General features: G+C 43.6%; 1 protein-coding gene across 1 annotated transcript in view; it reads left to right on the top strand.

Annotated features, from left to right (window-relative positions):
• EFCAB6 (EF-hand calcium binding domain 6) overlaps positions 1–19869 on the top strand; it is a 201151-nt gene that overhangs the window by 34318 nt on the left and 146964 nt on the right. Inside the window, exons 6-8 of the mRNA XM_069491269.1 lie at positions 8482–8618; positions 12451–12563; positions 19303–19427. Of these exons, the coding sequence (XP_069347370.1) occupies positions 8482–8618; positions 12451–12563; positions 19303–19427 (375 nt within the window). The remainder of the gene's footprint in view (positions 1–8481; positions 8619–12450; positions 12564–19302; positions 19428–19869) is intronic.

The following is a 19869-nucleotide window of genomic DNA, read 5'->3' as shown; positions in this document are numbered from 1 at the left end:
TACTCTGCAGAGTGTAAACAGATGGAATCGATATAAAGTGACAAGTTAGACTGTGCTATTGAGAATACAGAGCCAACGCTAAGAACATAACAGTCAAGCTACTGATTCCGTTCCAGTTCATTTAGTCCTGAATAGTGCTGCGTATCTGCACAGCTGTGTTGTTCTTTCTTCCCCTTGCTTTCTTCTGGGTTGATAATGACAATTTCAAAGAAAAACTTTAATTAAAGATTTTATACAAAATAGCCAAAAGTAGAATAATAAGGAAAATGAGCATTGATGTGTTTATTGTAAGAGAATTCCTTTTACATGGTTTCATTTAAAATTTTTACTTCTTAAATTTAAAATGAATTTAGCAGTGGAGACAGAGAGGTGCCAGACTGACAGCCAAGACGTGGGGCCGCCTACAGCCCCGTCCCCCTGGGGCTCAGTCTGCAGCCCTGGGGTGGGGGCTGCGGTTCCTGGGTCCTGGCCCTTTTCCCTTAGGAAGCAGGCAAGAAAAAGTAGCAGTGGGTGACCGGGTGAGGAGCTGAACAGAAAACAGCTGGCGGGGGGCAGGCAATAAGGATAAACTTGTAAAAGGTCTAAGTTTGTTTGCATCTTAGGCATGAAGTAGCTTCCCCTGCTCCCCCATCTGAGCATCTGAGCCAGGCCTCCAGAGGGATTATTTTGTAGGCTGAGTGGGGATTCTGGGCTTCAGAGAGGAAACATTAGGCCTTTTCTCACTTCCTTTAAAGCCTGGGTGGTCATATTTATTTGGGTTCACAGTTTTCCTTCCTGGAGCTCAAAGTGCTATAAAAAGAATTTTAAACAAAGAACTATAGAGTAATAATAGCATCCACCATTCGCTGTTTATTGAACCATCTGAACTCAGTGGGGTACAAATATGAAGCAGTTTGATTTTTCTCCTCTCACTCTTCTCAGACAGGCACTGGTGAATCTCCCTTTTTCATCTCTTAAGGATATCTTAGGCAGATCTCATGGCTCTCTGGTCACACTTAGGTATAAACAAGTCCAGTGCAGGTAAGTTGGGTTTAAGTCTCAAGGTCAGAGCCGGTTCTACATGCCCTTCTTCTCCCTGCTCCTCCCAGCTTGAGGGCCCTGCGGTGGGAAGGGGCATAGCCTGCTCACTTGCTGGGCCTTCTCTTCCTCTCTCTGCTTCCTCTTTCCTGCAGATCATGGGGTCTGTGATGAGCACGTCTCTCTCTCCTTTGGCTGGTGTCCTTTCTGGGCAGTATGTAAAGGCTGCTCTCTCATGGGGCACATGGGAGTAAATAGGGTAAATAGGACAGTGCTTTGGGGGGCCCTGAACTGTATGGTTTCCTGATGAGGGGGATCAGCTCTGACAACCCCCTCTGGACCTCCTCAGCTCCAGCTTCTGGTGGTCCACCTCACATCCTTTTGCTGCTTGGATCCCATCACCTGAGGAGCAGCCCCTTGGGAGCAGGATAGTTCAAGCTTGCTACCTTTCTTGATGGCCTCTCAACCCGTGGAAAATTCACACGTTCTATCCATACCAACAATAGGTATTCTGGCTGATTTAATCTGATCCTCCTGCCATGCTCTGCTCTCTGTACAATTCTCTGTTCCTCTACCCAGGAAGATGCAGAGCAGATCACTGAATCTACTGGGACATGAGATGCCTATCGGCCCTTCTTGCAGATACCTGTCCTGGCTGTACAAGGATTTCCTTGGCTTACCAAAGCTTCTTCCCCATGAATGCTGCAATCACCCCACCCACCTACCCATCCATCCATCCATCCATCTGTCCACCCACTCATCTATCTATCCATCATCCATTCATTCATGACCCATCCGTCTGTTATCCATCCATCCACCCATCATCCATCCATTCTTCCATCCATCCACCCACTCATCTATCCACCCATCATCCATCCATTCTTCCATCCATCCATCCACCCACTCATCTATCCATCCATCATCCATCCATTCATCCCCCATCCATCTATCATCCATCATCCATCCATCTGCCTATTCAACAATTATTCATTGGTTTAAGCCCTATTCTCAGACCTAGACTTGTGCCTATTCAAGACTTTCCTCCCTCTCTAGTCTTCTGTTATCTTAGGCTGGGTGGTGGGGTAGTGGAGGTGGGGAAGGAGGGACTGGAGTTGGGGAGAGTAATGCCAGTTCAGCCACTTAATATTCCCTGACACGGGTGTGTGGTCATTTGGTTATCTGGAACTGTGTCCTCAGTCATTGATCCCAGTCAGCAATTCTCATCACACCACCATTTACTGAATGTGTTCCATGTGTGAGGCATCTGCACGCAAGAGCTCATTTCATGTTAACCACACACCTATACAGTGCCTTGTTCATTTCCATTTCACAGATGAGGAAACTGAAGTTTGGAGGAATCAGGTTGCTTCACTCAGGTTACCTGGATAATAGGTGTGGAGCTGGGATTGGAGGCCTCATTTCAGAGCCAGTAACTAGTCACTGCACTATTCTGCCCTTCAGGTCCCTTGTGGAGAAGGAGGGAGAGAGGTGATTTTGGGATTGTCCAGTGGGGTAGCTCCAGCCCAGAGCAGTTTTCTGTGCTTTTCGCTGGGGCAAACCACCTCGCCTGGGAAAAGGTGTTTATTTTCTCCATTCCCTGGCTTTAATCTTCAAGGTCAGACCTACTTTGCTTCTTGTAGTAACATTTGTGATTCTGCCCTTTGTAAATTTATCCAAATCTGTTTTAGAAAAATATTTTAATTTAAATTTTACTCCTATTGTTTTTTTAAACAAATTTATTATTTTTATTTTTAGCAATGACTTCATTCTTTTATTTTGCTTCAGTGTGAAATGCCTTCATTTCTTTGGCTTAAATGTTAGGTAAGGGGTTTTGGTTTATGAAGCCACACTTCAGAACGTGAAGCTTTCCGCCCTGCCCTTCCCCAGCCTCGCTCCCTGGGCTGGAGTGCCTGGGGGTTTTAAGCCGTCCTCACGGTTCCCTCCTTACACTGCTTGGCTCAGCATCTACCAGACCTGGGCCCTAAGGACACCGAGAAGGTCACATACTGCCCTGCTATCAGGGTCTGCAGTGCTGCAATGGGGGACTGGGCTGGGGGTGCAGTGGAGTGGGGCGGAGTGTCATGGGGGAGGCAGGGGTGGGTAGGGCCAGGTTGGGTGCTGAGAGGGCTGAGGTGCTGGGGGAGAGGCAGTGGGAGTGCGGTGGGGAGCCCAGGGTGCAGGGGGGTCGGGGTGCAATGGGGCCAGACAGGATGCAGGGGGCCAGGGTAGGAGAGGGGAATCTCCTAGCCAGAGTGCAGTGGGCACCTGGGTGTGATGGGGTGCTGGGGTGCAGTGGGGGCTCAGGGTGCAGTGGGGTGCTAGAGTGTGGTGGGATACTGGGGGGGAGGTGGGGGCACACCCTAGCAGGCAGCCCAGAGCAGTGCTCAGCAAGCTGGGCTAGAAGTAGCTCAGCTGGACATGGACTGCACAGGGTGGGGAAAGCATGGCAGGCATGGGGAAGACGGTTGGGAGGGGAAGTCTGTGGGATAGCTTCTTCAGAAAGCCGCAGGCCCAGTTCCAGGCTTCTGAGCCTTTAATTTAAAGCCAGAACTAGCTCTTGTTTTGGTTTTCTCTTAAAATCCTCAGCGCTTTTCCTCGTGTTTGTGCACAGAAAGCTCCCCTGAAACTTCTTCACCCACTCGGCTGTAAGCAAGGGGAGAGTAGGAGAGTGGAACACGGCTAGGTGAACTTATTTTGTGAAGGGCTGAGAGTGAATATCTGCCCAACCATTCCACTGGGCTGTCGGGGAAAGCAGCCCTAGACAATATGTAAATGAATGAATGGGCATGAATGTGTCCCACTAAAATTTATTTATAGATACTGAAATTTGAAATTCATATAACTTTCACATGTCATGAAATATTAGTCTTCTTTTGATTGTTTTCAACCATTTAAAAATATTAAAGCCATTCTTAGCTTGCAGGTGCACACAATCAGGTGGCGGGCAGTGAGTGGTGTGCCCGCACCTGGAATACAGGGAGTTAGGTGCTGGGGGGGAGGCAGCGGGAGTGCAGTGGGGGGCCCAGGGTGCAGTGGGGTCGGGGTACAATGGGCAATGAAGTCAGGCTCGGAGATCGCGTTTCTCTGGCTGATCTCTTTGGGCAATAATGAGGGCAAGAGGAATGCTCTCTTCTGAGAAGCATGCTGGACTTGGAGGGAGAAAGAAGCAGCAGTGGCTTCTCCTTTTGTTAACTGTGCTCCAGTTCTACCCTCTCAGTAGATTTGCCTCTCTGAGCACTCCTCCCTGACGAGGTGGGGATTTGAAGGGTGGGAAGGGAATGGCTGGACCGCAGAGGCCAGCCAGGGAGTGGGCAGGGGCCCCGCCCCAGGGGAGGGAGCTGGTTACCAAGATCAGGCAGGAATAAGCCAAGGTGTCAAGACGGACTTGGGGATCCAGCCACTGGATGGGAGGGTCATTAGGAAAGCCAGAGGAGAAGCGCCACCTCCTGCCCCAGGGCAGACAGCGGCAACACTCTGCACATATTTAGGGGCAGCAAACAAGGGCAAGTCCCTGCTCCTGGAGTTTGCATTTCAATGGAGGAAGAAAGACAATAAACAGATACAAAAATAAATATGAAATGGTCCAGGTGTTGAAGAATGCTAAGAAGAAAAATGAAGCAAGTGGCCGGAAAGGGATGAGGGAGGGAGTCATGAAGTGTGAGCAGGCCCTGCAGCTGGGGCAGAGTCTCCCCGGGAGTTAAGGTAGAGGTCAGGCCATGGCCTTGCAGGCTTTTCAGCATGTGAGAAGTGCCCCTGATGTGTTTGTGAATTCTAAATAGTTGTGTGTGGCTGGGGCCCAGGGGCCATGGCAGGGCAGGGAAACAGGGTGGGATGGGGCCTGGTCACTATTGTTGGGGGCCCTAAACCATTTTATTCCTTCTTACTTTTTCCTTCTTTCCTACCATGTGCGGGACAAGTCTTGCACGCCACGCCCTAACTTTGTTGCCTTTGATAAGCCTCACCATCTGCAGCTCAATTCTTCAGACCTTGCCAAACTTCAGTCTGACAAATGATAAGAAACTTGGAGACGTACCTCTGGTGGGTGTGAGTTCTGTGCCAGGCTCGCTGCTTCCTGGCTTTCCGCGCTGGAGATCCATATGGGTTGCTCTGGGTTTTTAAAAAAGCGCATCGCCTCATGTCCTCCTTTTTACCAAAAGAGGTGAATTGGGATTTGACAGCAGACGAGGTGCTGAGATTTTTATTTGGCCACGGGACCGAGTGCTTGTAGAGGCAAGGGCTCCCTCTTTTAGACAAAGCGATGGCGCTGCGGACGGAGGCACCGACACTGGCTTTGCTCCAGCTGGCACTGGGCTCTCTTGTCTTCTCTTGGTTCTCCCAGTTTTGGATACTGAGGTCAGGTTAGCCAGTGTTCTCTAGTTGGGAGGTTGGTAGAGAATTTAACACAGGGCTTTGTACCCAACATTCATTCATTCAGTTAATGTTTGTGCAAAGATCATATTACTGTAATCATTGTTACACTGATACTGCATATCGTCATTATGATGAATACATTCAGGGTGGCCTGAGGGTGTCGACCAGTGATCTGAGGAGGTGTTTGCAGACATACCACTAGCCTTCCTTAGAGTGTGGCTTTTTTCCAAGCAGGTGAGAAGACAAATTCATTCATCCATTCAAATAAATATTCACTGAGCATCCACATTGTGCCAGATTCTGTCCTAGACCCTGGGACCAAGCAGTGAATGAACCTGCTCTTAGGGAGCCAGCATTGTGGGGGAGGGGAAGATAGACAGTAAAGACAAACAGGGGAGACATTGTTGGTGAGGACTGGGAAGAAGATAAGAGTATTGGGGGTAGGGAGCCCTAATTTATATAGTTGGTCAAGGAAGGCCTTTCTGACACAATGGCAGTTGGCCAAGACCTGAGTGAAGTGACAGTGAGCCAGTGGACATCTGGGGAAGAATGTTCCAGGCAGAAGGAAAGCAAGTGCCAGCACCTTGAAGCAGGGCAAGCCACACACTCAAGAGGAGCAGCAGCATCTGGTGTGGCCAGAAATGGCGGGTGGGGATGGGCAGTGGGAGACAAGGCCAGAGGGTCACCAGGAGCCAGTCAGGGGTGGTGGGGGCCTGGTGGTCTCGGTGAGACGTTACATTTTACTCTGGGCAGCACGGGAGCCACTGGTGGGCTGTGCACAGGGGAGGATATGCTCAGATGTGCATTTAAACAAGAATGCCTTGGCTGCTGTGTGGTCCGCTGCGGAAACTGGAGGACCGAGAGAGAGGCTGTCGCACTAGCCTGTAGGGTGTGGGACGGAGGGGTGAGACACTGTTGGATTCTGGAGGCGTGCTGAAGGGAGGTGCTGCTAGGCTGTCCTGGTAGACTGGATATGGGATGTGAGAAACTAGGAATCTGGTAGATGGATTTGCCATTTATTAGGGTGGGAGACTGTGGGTGGAGCAGCTTGGGCTTGGTAAATCTGAGATGTCTGTTAGGGCCTCGAGAAGGGTGTCAAGTGGGCAGTTGGATGTACTAACCTGAGCTTAGAGAAGAGCACAGGGCTCGAGCAGACATTTGGCAGTCTTCAGTTGGTCACTGAAGCTACAGGACTGACCTGTGGAGGAGTAAGTGTGGCCAGAGGACAGAGAGAGCCAAGGACTGAGTCCTGAAGGCTCCAGGATTCGAGCGGGGAGACAAGAGGAGCCAGGGAGGGAGTTGGAGAAGAAGATGCTGGAGAGCCTGGAGGAGAAGCAGAGAGAGAGATCTGGAAGCCAAGGAGGAAAGGTGCCTGAAGGAAGAAGGGCCCAGCAGCTGTGTCAAATGCTGCTGCTGAGACAGCAAGATGAGGACTGGGAAGTGGCCATTGGGTCTGGTGAAGTAGAAGTCTTTGGTCACCCCGACAAGGACAGTGTTTGTGCAGTGGTGGGGACAAAGTGATGGGAGTGATTTTAAGAGGGAGAGTGGGGAGATCCATTGGTGACAATCTGGAGAGGGGATTTCTGTGCAAGGGAACAGGTGACGGAAAGAAGAGGAGAGGCAAGGAGGGGTTCTGTTCAGAGATGGTATGTCAGAACAGGGTGGCCTCGGAGTGAGCAGGACGGATGGTGCGGGAGCATTCCTTGCGTGGCCATAGGAACAGGCTCACATGGTCACGCAGCCCGCCTGGCTGCCTGGTGGGATCACAGAGGTTCATCTCTTGGCACAGGACAAGAGGCACCTCATCTGAGCATGGAGCTGGGCAGACGGTAGTGTGGGCGCATGGGAGCATTGTCTCACAGTGGCTTCTGTTTTCTCTGTAAAATAAGAAGCAGGGTCGTCAGTGGAGAGGAAGGAGGTGGGATGAGAAACTGGAGGTTAGGAGGGTGGAGAAGGTGGGAATGGCTGTTCGGATGGGGTGTATGTGAGTGTGTGCGTGTGAGTGTGTGAACATGCGTGAGGGTGATGGCGTGTAGTAGTTGACATGGCCATAGTGGGAGTGCCACGCAGTACCACAGCCTGGCTGGAAGCCTGGGGGGTGCCTGTGGTACGTTTCCCCCCTTCCCCAACAGGCTGTTTGGATGGGTTTGGAAGGGGCAGTGAGTTGAATTTACCTCCGGTTGGGGTCTTGCCAAGAGAGTAGGTGGCAGAGGACGGGAACGGGGAGCTGAGTATGTATGGGGGAGCCTGGGCGGTGGGGTGCAGGGGTGCAGGTAGGCGGCTTAGGAAGGAAGTGGTGATGAGAGGAGCGGAGTGTGGAAGCAGGCAGTGGTCTTGGCAGGGTCAAGGCTTTGGGCCCCCAAGGGAGTGAGCTGGAAAGATTTTAGGGGGCAGCTGTGGTGCTATCAGCGGTCATTGTAGAGTGTAAGCGGGGAGTGGTCAGTTTCCTTGTCTAAAATTGGGGAAATGGTACTTCCTCCAGGTGGGTTGGGAGGATTCAGTTACCTAGCTCTGGGCTTGGCTCCCGGGAGCCCCTTGGTGTTCTCTGCATCTCCTCAGGGCCCATCCTAACACCTTACAAGTCTGTGTGCCCGATAAATAGTGTTTGCCGAGTTTGGAGAAGAGCTCTATAAAACTTTTCTGTAATATCCTTAAAAAATTCAGAGGGGTTGAAGTATAGTCATATTTTCCAGCTCCTAGTAAAAATAGTTTGCATATGGCTGTGAAAAATAAAAATTGTGCAAGTCCAGCTATGCCAAAACTGTAGTTTTAAAGTATCAATTAACAAAAAAGATTTTTCATACGGCCCTAAAAGGGAATGAATTGTGTATGAGACTTATTGCTTTACATCAGAAAGAGTTTTTTTTTTTTAAATTGCTGAGACCATTTACAGCGAAAATTGCCTTGAAAACATTCAATAAATGCAAAGTGTTCTTTTTTTCCATAAACATGTCATTTTGCAATGCCTACCACTGTGAGTCTTTGAAAACATTTTATTTTACAAAAAGTATTAAGAAACTTTCACATTTTTATTACCATTTGGTTTTTAACACTAGATCTTTTGACTTTTCCTAAATCATTTTTTATACATAGGTTTTCAAAAACATTAAAACAGTTACCAAAGCCTTTAAGCTCATTGATGTTAACAAGACTGGACTGGTTCAACCACATGAGCTAAGAAGAGTTCTGGAGACCTTCTGTTTGAAGTTAAGGGATGAGGAATACAGCAAGTAAGTACACGCAGGCGTGGTGAGGGGCCACGCAGCAACACTTCTAACCCATTTCCGAATGAGACCTGTTGGGTTCCTTGGATCCATCCGTCCTCCTCCCTCCTACCTTCTTTTTCAAAGAGGCACTCACTGGGCTTTCTCCCGTGTTCCTGAAGCTCTCCATGAATTCTCAAAAATGAGAGCTAATGGTTCTCATTCCCTAAGCACCATCCTGGTGGGCCCTCCGGCCTGCAGGTTTGAGTGCATCTAGATTATGTGAGTCATCCATCACCAATTGTCTTTTCCCGCTGGGCACCATGACCTCCATCCCACGCATTTTCAGTTCACAGTTGATTTTTACTCAAAGCCTGGGGTTAGGAGAGGAACGACAAATTTCAGGATTTATTTGTTTGTTGATGGGCTCCCTGTTGGCTCTCCATCCTGATATAATAACAGAAACTTAATTTTCCGTTGAGGACTGTGTTGCTGAGGTTGGGGGGCTGCACAGCGGGGAGGTGATGAACAACAGAACATTTAGCTGCTTCATGGCGTTTGAAAGCCGCCACCACCTGCTCCTGACTCCAAGGGCAGCGCACGCAAGCCTACGTGGGCATTGTTTTTTGAGCCTCCAGTAAACTCTAGATTATTTAGAAGAAGCCAAATGCCTGGCTTCTGTGGCTACTCGAGTTGTGAGTGAACGCCGCTAGAAGAATGGTCCAAGTTCAGCTTAATTTATGTAGTACCCAGCCAAAAGGTCCATTCCCTCTTCTGCCTTTTCCCAAACACTTCTCTAAATACCCTCCAGGCCATTAACCAAAGCGCTGAGCCTAGTTATTTCACCCTGAGCGTGGCACTGGAGTTCTAAGTTGCTATTAAAATGGGTCCTCTTATGCCTTACTCATCCCGTGAAGACAGTGTGGCCGCTGCTAGGGGTGGAGCTGAGGAGTTTGGCCCCGAGGTGGGGAAGTCTAGAGGGCAGAGGCTGCAGGGGCTGAAAATCAGGCAGACTTCAGAAAATGGATATTTCCTACTCTTTTGAATACTTTTTTCTTCTTTTTTCCTCTTTATAACCCACCTCAGAATATAAAAGACATAATAGATGTTTTAATTTTTACATCTTTTCCGGCTGGGAAAATGTCCAGAATAAGATCCAAACAAAACAAATTAAATAATTTTGTGCACGCAATTATAGAACAGAGGCAGCGCTCTTCTAAAACAGGCAATCAAAAAACAAAACAGTGTTTTATTTGACAATAAACCTTGTGTTTGGCACTGCAGTCTCCAACCTAGTAAATCTATAAAAAATGTTACTGTCTGTTTCCCCATCTCTTAAGTATTGAGTAATAAAGAACTCCACAAATTTTTATTTGAGATTTTTTTTAAGCCTCAAAAACAATGCCGTTTTCATGATAAGGCCTGAGAAACTTAACATAATAGAATTACTTTCCTTTAGACTAGGAAACACAGAAGATCAAAAGGAGACCATTTCTTCAATTGCTTTAATGCTTTTCCCATTGAAGCTCAAGAATATATTCTTTCCTTGAGAAGCTGCTTCAGTATTAACTTTGCCTTTTTAGTTTTTGAGCAGGAAACACAATGCATTTTTGAATCCTTTCTTTTATCTAACAGCTTTCTATTTAAAATCAACATTTGGCTCTTGGTGTGGTAGAAATGGCCTGTGCATTGAAGTCAGACATGCTAGAGGTGAAGTCTGTGCTCTGCCCTCCCTGGTTCTCGGGCCTTGGGGAAGTGCCTGGGCCTCTCTGAAACTCAGTTTCCTCTTAAAGAAGTGGGAACTGAGCAGCCCACCTTGCAGGGCCGGGACGAGAGTTCAAGGTAATGTACGTAACATGCCTGTGATGCACCTGCACATAGTAGGTGCTCATCTCATGGTGACTACCTCATAATCATAAAGATTCCATGAATGCCCTGTACTCTTTCATAAAGAATTCCTTTTAGGCTGCAAATGCTGTCCAGCCTATGTAAAACAAGAGGCCAGAGATAAAATTTACCAAGTTTTATACTTAATCAGGGCTCACTTGAAGCCTATCAGGTTTTGTTTTTCCTTTCCTATCTCACTCCACCCTACCTTCCTTTGCCCTGCAGGCCAGAGCATTTGATCTAGGCAAAATAATTTATTATCAGCCTTGCCAAACAGACAAACAAACAAACAAACAGAGCACTAAAGGTCAGCCTACTGCCTGAGTGGATGAGTGAAGCCCAGTTCCAGCTGGTGATGCAGGAGAGGTTTATGGGATGATTGGGGTCATTCCCTTCTCCCTAAGTTTGGCCTTCCTGCGTGACCAGCTTGTCTGCGGGTATTTGCAGGCTTGTACGTCCTCCTGTCCAGAGTTCAGGTCTCTGTGACACTGGCCCTGATTGTTGTATCTTGGGAATGATTCTGTCTCCCATCCTTTCTTTTTATAAAAAGCCTTTTGAGTTGCTGCATTCTTGGGCAGTACTGAGGCTTCAGTTTTGAAATTTTATCTGTAGAAAACATTACCATGGGATTCTTTCTGTCCTCGATGAATGTGCAGTAGGTACTGTGAATGCAGATGGCCTGGGGATTAAGACAGGGCAGGATTCTCCTATGAGCAAATACCAGTTTCAAGGATTGCTGCATTTTCGTCGGAAACCGGAAGGCGGCCATGAGCCTCTCATCAGTATGCTGGCATTTTCCTGGTGCTGCAGACTAGCTAACACTTTCTATATGACAGGAACTCAAAAAGGAGGACGTTAGGTACCACCTTCTGGATTCTCGAGTTTACCACCTCATTTTCACAAGACAGACGATGGCTGAAAGATGGAGCTGTGTAGGGAGAGTCAAAGTGTTAACATCTGGCAGCTATCATGTCTAAAGATGATTTTTCTTATTAGAACAATAGGCAAGATTCATCAAAGTGGAAAAAAAGATATGCATTGAAATGAACAAATGACATTATTCTTTGTTAAATTTGGAAAACAGAAAAATAACAAATACTTTAAGTGATAATTATAACAATTTTTAGAAAGCAGTACAAAATCAGATAATTATAGAAATCAACACATATGGAGATACTATAACCAAACATTTAAAAACTGTCAATTTTTAGAAATGTAATAACCCAGAAATTATCTAGAAAACCATTTATCAAGTGGCAGATTTTAATAATACAAAATTCATTTTAAAAAATCCAAACATTCTTAACTTTAAAAAAGAGTATTTCAACATATTTTAGGGATACACAGTGGTTAAGTGTTTTAAATATTCCTTATTATAAACAAAAATCATAGACTGCTATAAGAAAAGCCTTGTGCCCTCCACCATCCACTGTTTTGAAACCACGTGCCATTTGTGGGCCTCAGTTTCTCTCCAGAGAAGCACGCGGAGTCAAGACCATCGTCTACGCTCGCCCCTCCACCCAGCTCTAGATTTCCCTGGTGAAGGAAATTCTATGCTAACGGACTCATTTCCCTCCAATTATTAAAGGCAAGTGGGATCTGCATCTGCCATCTGAGTAGAGAGGTGGCTGCCTTGCAGCAAATCCCCGGCTTCCCTGCCCTCTCGCGGGAGAAGGGAGAAGCTCCACGGGGGTTTGGGTAGCAGGGGCAATCCTCAGCAGGTCCAGCGATGTTTCTTCCTCATTCGGACCTCTGTGCACCCATCTGTTGGGCTGAAAAAGTGGAGTAGCTGAATTCAAAAAATCTTACAGTAACATTTTATAGGGTTTATTTTTAAATTCCAGCTGTAGCTAGAAACGGACATTAAAATGAATGTCAACCCCAGTGCAAAGGATACCTTAGTAACAAACTTGCTTTCTTGTAGATTCACTGTGTCATAATTTCTGATTTCTAAAGAACATTTATATTTTAGGTTTTCAAAACACTACAATATCGATAAAGATACCGCAGTGGATTACAATGTCTTTTTGAAGAACCTCAGCACAAATAATGATTTGAACATGAGATATCTTATGGGAAACCAAGGTAAGTATTTTTAAAGCATGAAGCTAAAGATTTCAGTATCTTTTGGCGTGGTAATTCCTCTTCTATGAATCTTTCCTGAAGAAATACTTTCAAATATAGAAAATACATTATCTGCAAAGATAGCCATGGTATCATTATTTATAAGAATAATGTAAATGCCTAACAATAGAAAAAGTGTTGAGTCACAGCATATGCACACAGTAAAATGCACACCAGGAACAATGATTTCCACAAAGAATTAGTGATAACATATAAAATGTATGTGGAATATCTGTGACTGATTAGAAAACATTCCAAAATACTCACAGATCGTCTTTAAGTGATATGTCTCTGGGTGTTACTTTGTTTTCTTTCTGCTGCTTCTGCAGTTTCAAAGATTTTTTTTTTTTATAATAAACATATATTCCTTTAATGATGGGAAAAATCTTAATGTAAAAGGGCAAAAAGTTGAGTAATTTACAGTTTTTTAGACATGCAAAGCCAGGCTTATGTAGGCATGCAACCGTGAGAAGGAAAATTGTTCCTCGTGGTAATCGTCTCTCTCCCAGCCTCATCAGTGTAACGCTCAGAGTTGCCAACCTGTTGGATAGTTTTGGAGAGAGCAGGGGTCAGTTCTTTGAGGATGAATGTATGAATAATTCAACTAGACACTCTCCCCTCCTGGTGGTTGGTCATTTTCCTTGCCTTCGGCAGGATTTCTCCTTAGCGGTTTCTTGCTTCAGGGTTTTACCACCACCGTGAGTGGCTCGTTCAGAAGGGCTCGTCACTGTGTGCTTTCAACTCACTTCAGTGCAGCAAATATTCACTGAGCACCTTCTGTGACTCTCAGATCCGTCTCACTAGCAAGCTGAAAATCACAAGATTCTCAGGTTTCAGCCTGGTTTCACTGGTCAAGATCGCTTATAGCAGACTCCAGTATTCTACTTGTTAAAGCTTCCCAGGCCAGGCACTATGATAAGCATGTTTCTGTATCATCTTTTCATATTCCCCCCAGCCCTGTGAGGCGGGCACTAATGCAGACGAGTTAAAGATTGAAGTAAACAATCAAATCCAGATAGGCTGTTTCCCCAGCCAGCACTCTCCACCTTTGTGCTGTTTCAAAGGTTCTGAATGTTACCGACTCAGGAACTCCAGCTGAGAAATGCTTCCCGTGGCACTCCAGCTTTGAAGACAGATAAGTCAAGTGTCTATGGCCTCTAATTCTTCTAGAGTAACATTTTAACCTACCAGTGTTTTAATAATACAGTTGACTCTTGAACAACACGAGGGTTAGGGATGCTGACCCCTTCTGTGCAGGTGAAAATCTGTGTATAATTTTTGGCGCCCCCCCCCCCCAAAATTATTACTACTAATAGCCTACTGTTGAGCAGAAGCCTTCTCAATAACATAAACAGTTAACACACATTTTGTCTATGTTTTATATACCGTGTTCTTATAATAAAGTAAGCTAGAGAAAAGAAAATGTTATTAAGAAAACCATAAGAAAGAGAAGGTACATTTACTATTCATTAAGTGGAAGTGGATCATCATGAAGGTCTTCATCCTCATCATCTTCATGTGGAGTAGGCCGAGGAAGAGGAAGAACAGGAGGGGTTGGTGTTGCTGTCTCAGGGGCGGCAGAGTCAGAAGAGGTGGAGGAGCTGGAAGGGGAGGCAGGAGAGGCAGGCACGCTCGGTGTAACTTTGCGGAAATTCATCTTAATTTCTATCTGACTCTTTTCCTTTTTCATTTCTCTAAAACTGTTTCTACACCACACCAATCCTTCTTCCACCATTTTCTTTAGTTTCAGTGCCTATATCATAGAAGGGTCCATGTCATAAAAGAAGTCAAAAACAGTCTTGAATAATTGGAACTCTCCCACCGGATTGTCTGATGTCAGTTGTTTTCCAGCACTGCTGCTTCTCCGTCGTCTTCTCCATCCTCCGGCACTGGTTCAGAAGCTCATCTCCGTCAAGTCGTCTGTTAGCTCCTGAATTTCTCCAAGATCCGTATCTTGAAACCCTCACCCTCCACCTTTTTGGCCGTATCCACAATCTCTTTTGTGATTTCCTTGATTGGTTCTGTCATAAATCCTGTGAAGTTGAGCACAACATCTGGACACAGTTTTCTCCAGCAGGAATGTATTATTTCAGGCTTGATGGCTTTCACGGCTTTTTCTGTAACAATGATGGCGTCTCAATGATGTAATCCTTCCAGACGCTGACGATGTTTTCTCTATTGGGGTTCTTTCCACTGGGTTTCTCTCCCGTGGCATCGGCAGTACTTCATAGAGTACTGTGTATAATAAGCCTTAAAGGACTTTATGATGCCCTGGTCTAGGGGTTGAATTAGATGTTATGTTTGGAAGCAAGTAGACCACTTTGATGCCTTCAGTGTTAACTCATGAGGATGGCCAGGGACATTGTCCAATATCAAAAGAACTTTAAAAGACCTTACCAGCAAGGCATTTCCTGACTTTAGGGACAAAGCATTCATTGAACCAATCCAAAAAAAGTGTTCTCATTGTCCAGGCTTTCTTGTTGTACAACCAAAAGGCTGGCAGCTGGTGTTTATCTTTTCCCTGCAAGGCTTAGAGGTTAGCAGCTTTATAGACAAGCGCAGCTCTGGTCATAAATCTGGCTGCATTGGCACAAAACAGTAGGGTTAGCCTATCCCTTCTTGCCTTAAGTACTTACTAGTGCTTGCTTCTCTTCCTTACTGGTAAATGTCCTTTGTGATATTTTTGTTTTCCAAAATAGGGCACTTTTGTCTGCATTAAAAACCTGTCAGGCAGGTATCCCTTCTCCTCAATGATTTTCTTAATGGTGCCTGAGAACTCGTTTGCTGCCTCTTGGTTGGCAGAGGCTGCTTCTCCTGTTACCTTCAAATTTTTAAAGCCAAACCTCTTTGTAAAATCATCAAACCATCCTTTGCTGGCATTAAATTCTCTAACTTTAGATCTTTCACCTTCCTTTTGCTTTAAGTTGTCATATAATGACTTCACTTTTTATTGAATTATATTAGAGTCTGTAGGTATGCCTTTCTAATTACAATCCTGTACCTACATAAAAGCTGCATTTTCAATATGAGATAAAAAGAGGTATTTCACAAAAAGTGCAAAGTTTTTGTGCCTGCTGGAGTAGCTACAGTGACAGCTTCATGAATTTCTTTTTCTTTTTTTCCAACAGTCCTTATGCTGGATTCCTTTATCTTGAAATGGTGGGCAACTGCAGCTGCAGACCTCAGTGTATAGTGTAGATCAAGCCATTCAACTTTTTCTTGTAATGTCATGACTTTCCTCTGCTTCTTGGAAGCATTTCCAGCATCACTGGTGGCATTCTGTATGGGTTTCCTGGTATTATTCAGGGATTATGATATTGCACTAAACACAATGAAAAGTACTCGAGAACCGCAATAGATCACTTTTTACTGCAATGTGCAATTTACTGGAGAGAAGAACTGCTCACACGGATGTAATTAGCATCACATGGCATTTTAAGCAGATATTTGCAGCACTTGAGCTCACAGCATAGCAACAGGAGGTGGCTATGAACTTATTACAGTAATGCAGGATGTGCTACAGTTCATTTTATACAGTTATGATTTAACACATTAACTGCCATGTGAGTTGTATTTAACTCATGCTAGTTTTGAGTCCCAGGCCTCGTGAAGCATAGGTAGCTCACACATCTCTTCACCTTGGAAGCTGTTGGGATCTGTTTTTCAACTTGCAAAAACTCACACACAGAAAACAATAAAAAATAACAAATTTTTCATTGGATTAGAAGGGATCATTTTTTTTTTTATTTCTATTTTCATAATAAACACTGTGGCCCGAAGGAAAGGTTTTTTTGTAGTGTGGCAGTCAATGTGTTAACATTGACTCTTTACATTTGTTTACATTTCTCTCAACTGTGAATGGAGCCATATAAGGTCTGTAGGTGTTTGTGTGCATAAGTTTTGATAAATTTTAACTTCTTATAATAAATTTGTGTATATTTTATGGTAGTAAATGATAAAATTGACTGATATCTGTGTAAGTTTTATGTATTAATGTCATACCTAACTTAAGTTTTTCAATATTTCTAGGCTACATGGTTCATTTGTGAATTTTTTTCAAATTGTTCCCAATCTCTGAAAAATTTTCCAATATATTTATTGAAAAAATTCTGTGCATAAGTGGACCCACACAGTTCAAACATGTGTTGTTCAAGGGTCAACTGTATTTGTTTTGTATACGACGGTTTTAACATTTTTGGAAGATATTATAAGAGAGTAATTTAAAAATATATTTCACCTATTTGCATTTGTTCCAAAAATTTCACATCCATAATTAATCACAATTCTAAAGAATTGTTTATATCCATTTCTAGCTTTAATATGAACTCCTACTTTTCTACTTTCTGTGAATTATGAATGATAAGGATAAAACTTGCTACTGTATGTTCATATCTGGGGGGAAATGTTATATAAGAACTAATTACCAAGAGCTGTTTATAGGTTTGTTGCTTTCTTCTATAGGAGACTCTCTATTTCATATATTTGCAGCAACCCATTATCTTTGATTTTTCTAAATATAGAAGAATATAGTCTGTTAAGTTTGCATTCTTCTGTCTTGGCTGCATTGGGTTCTTAATAAGCCATCACCATCTTGCTTATCAAAAGCACCATCTATTTGGGTGCATGAAGAAATGATATTGGGGAGCTAGTTTTCTTTTGCTGCACTCATGATGTATATAACCCACTTTAAGCTTTGGAATTCTTCTCTACCTGTTTCAAATCAGCAAGGATCCTTCAGAGGAAATTTTGGGAAAATCAGAAGGTGGCAGGAATTACTAAGCTTCACTAAAGAATGAAACCTGGTGTAACTGTGGTGACAGAGGAGTCATTGAATGTGCCATCCCTGGGTTCTGTCAGCCGGGGAAAGCAACTACAGCACATGTGCACAAGGTCTTGGACTCCGAGCTCCCAAGGACAGGCCTCACACCTTCACCCCTCTCCACGCTCCCAAGCAGGACATGTTGTTTAAACAGGGCACAAGTGGGCTCATAGGTGTGCTGTGGGTGTGTTCCCATGAGTCGTTGTTAGAGTACCAGTGTCACAGGGTGGAGTGAGGACAGGATGAAGTATCGGAGACAGGTCCAGAGACCTCTGTGTCGGACCAAGTCAGATCCTGGTTGTGTGACTTGGCTTCCTTATCTTTCAGTGAGGCCTCTTGCACCTTGTGTGTTCTGAGAGCCCATGTTTCATTCTCAGCCCACTGAGGCCACAGGATTCCAGTCCATGTTCTGAAGGACCAACTTGGTGTTTTATTTTGTAGCCCAGAGGGAGCCACCGGGGGAGACTTTTTTTTTTTTTTTGGAGATAGGAAATGGAATTCCAGATGACTGGCAGTTTGTTAACTGCAGCTAAGCGGGCTTAATTTGACTGAAGCTTATTTGCAGACATTTTAGGAAATAAATCTGGGAAACCATTTGTGATTCTTTGCAGTCGACTTTGAGAAAGAAAGTGGCTATATTTTAGATTTATTTTATTCTCTTTTATTATAAAAGTAATACCTGCTTGTTTCAAAGAAGCCAGAAAACATAAAGGTACAAAATAACAGTTCCCTGTAATCCTACCACCTGAATCCTACTACTGTGTTCTGTTTGGTGTATTATTTCCCAGATTTGTTTCTGATGCGTACATGGATAGATGAAGGGATAGATAGGAAGATAAAACAAGTGTTAAAATGAAAATTAAATTAGGCTAATTATCCTTTTTAAAATCATGAGACAATATATAGCAAGAAAAATTTTCCACATCCATTAATTTAGACATCCATCTTTGTTTTTAATGTCTGGGTAGTATTTCATAGGTTTGATGAGCCATTAATCTGTAAAACTTATCTTCTATTAATGGGCATTTAGATTGTTGCAGTTTTTTTTTCTCTTACAAATGGTACAGAAAGTATCCTTATCCATTTACATGTGTTCAATGGTCCTATTATTCCATGAGTATAAAGTTCTGGAAGGGGATTTAAGTATATTCAAGTACCAGCTTTTTATACAGAAGCCAGAACTGGTTCTTACCATTCCCTTTAATCCGTGCCCATTTGACGGGTAGAAAAAAAATGTTAACTTTTAAAGTTATCAATGAGCTTGAGCAGTTTTTCGTACATTTATTGGATTTTTTAAATTCTTTTTATGTGAATTACCTGTATATAACCTCTGTCTACCATTCTATTGGATATTTATGTTTATTTTATTAATTTGTAAGAGCTATTCATATATTATGAAAATTGACCTGTATTTCTCATGTATGTTAACAATAGTTTTCCTTACTCATTTTTTCACTGTTATTTGTGTGGGTTTTTTTAACCAAAAATATTAAGTATTTATATTGTCAGTCCTATCCATTATTTAAATTATTTCTGGCATTAGTGGTTTCTTCACAGCAAGAAAGGCCATCTCACACAAAGATTATATATTATGTAATAGTCATCTTAATTTTCTGCTACACTTTTATGATTTTCAAATGCTATTTAATGTACATTTCGCTCTATCTAGGGTTTATCCTAGAGTAACACAGCAAGTAGGAGACTAATTTTATTTTTTCCGGAATGTTCATCCAATCATTCCAATACAATTTATTAGACGGTTCATCATTTTCTTGGTTTATTCAAGTCTTAACTTTTGCCAGACAGATGATGATTAAAAGGAAACACTATTAAATTTACTTTTGACAATGTTAATAAACTAAAGCTATTTTGTTTTAATAGATGTCTCATTGGAGTATCAACAAGGCAAAAATTCCAAAAAGGAGCGTCTAATCAATTCTGTGTCATCTGAGGATACCTGGAAAAACTACTCCTTAGATGAAATTGAGAGGACCTTTTGCCAAGAGGTAAGAATGTTTTCCTAAAGCCACAGTTATCTAAAGTATAAACAGCAAAGTAGACAACTGTGAAAAACTAAGGACTAGACATCATTTCTAACATTTGTTTTGATCCTGCCTACATGTCCTCAAGCCCTGAAACCTATTCCATCTCCTAAAAGCAGCAATAGTAACAGTAATACTACTGCTAATGGTGATGGCAATGAGAAACTAATTTTTAAGTACATCCTTTGTGCTACTCATGTACTAACTCTAATAAGAAACATATAAGACTTACATAAAGAAATGATATAACTTTATTGAGTGGCATAAAGGAAAACTTGAATAAATGAAGAGGTCTTTTCTAATTCTTGGATTGGAAGATTTAGTATTAATGCCTGCTCTCACTGTATCTGGATATATATATTTTTTCTTTCAAAAAATTGTAATAGAGGACTTATTCTATCACATA

Source organism: Eulemur rufifrons, chromosome 16 (genome assembly GCF_041146395.1).
Source record: "Eulemur rufifrons isolate Redbay chromosome 16, OSU_ERuf_1, whole genome shotgun sequence".
Lineage (NCBI taxonomy): Eukaryota > Metazoa > Chordata > Mammalia > Primates > Lemuridae > Eulemur > Eulemur rufifrons.
This window is presented reverse-complemented; position numbering and strand designations above follow the sequence as displayed.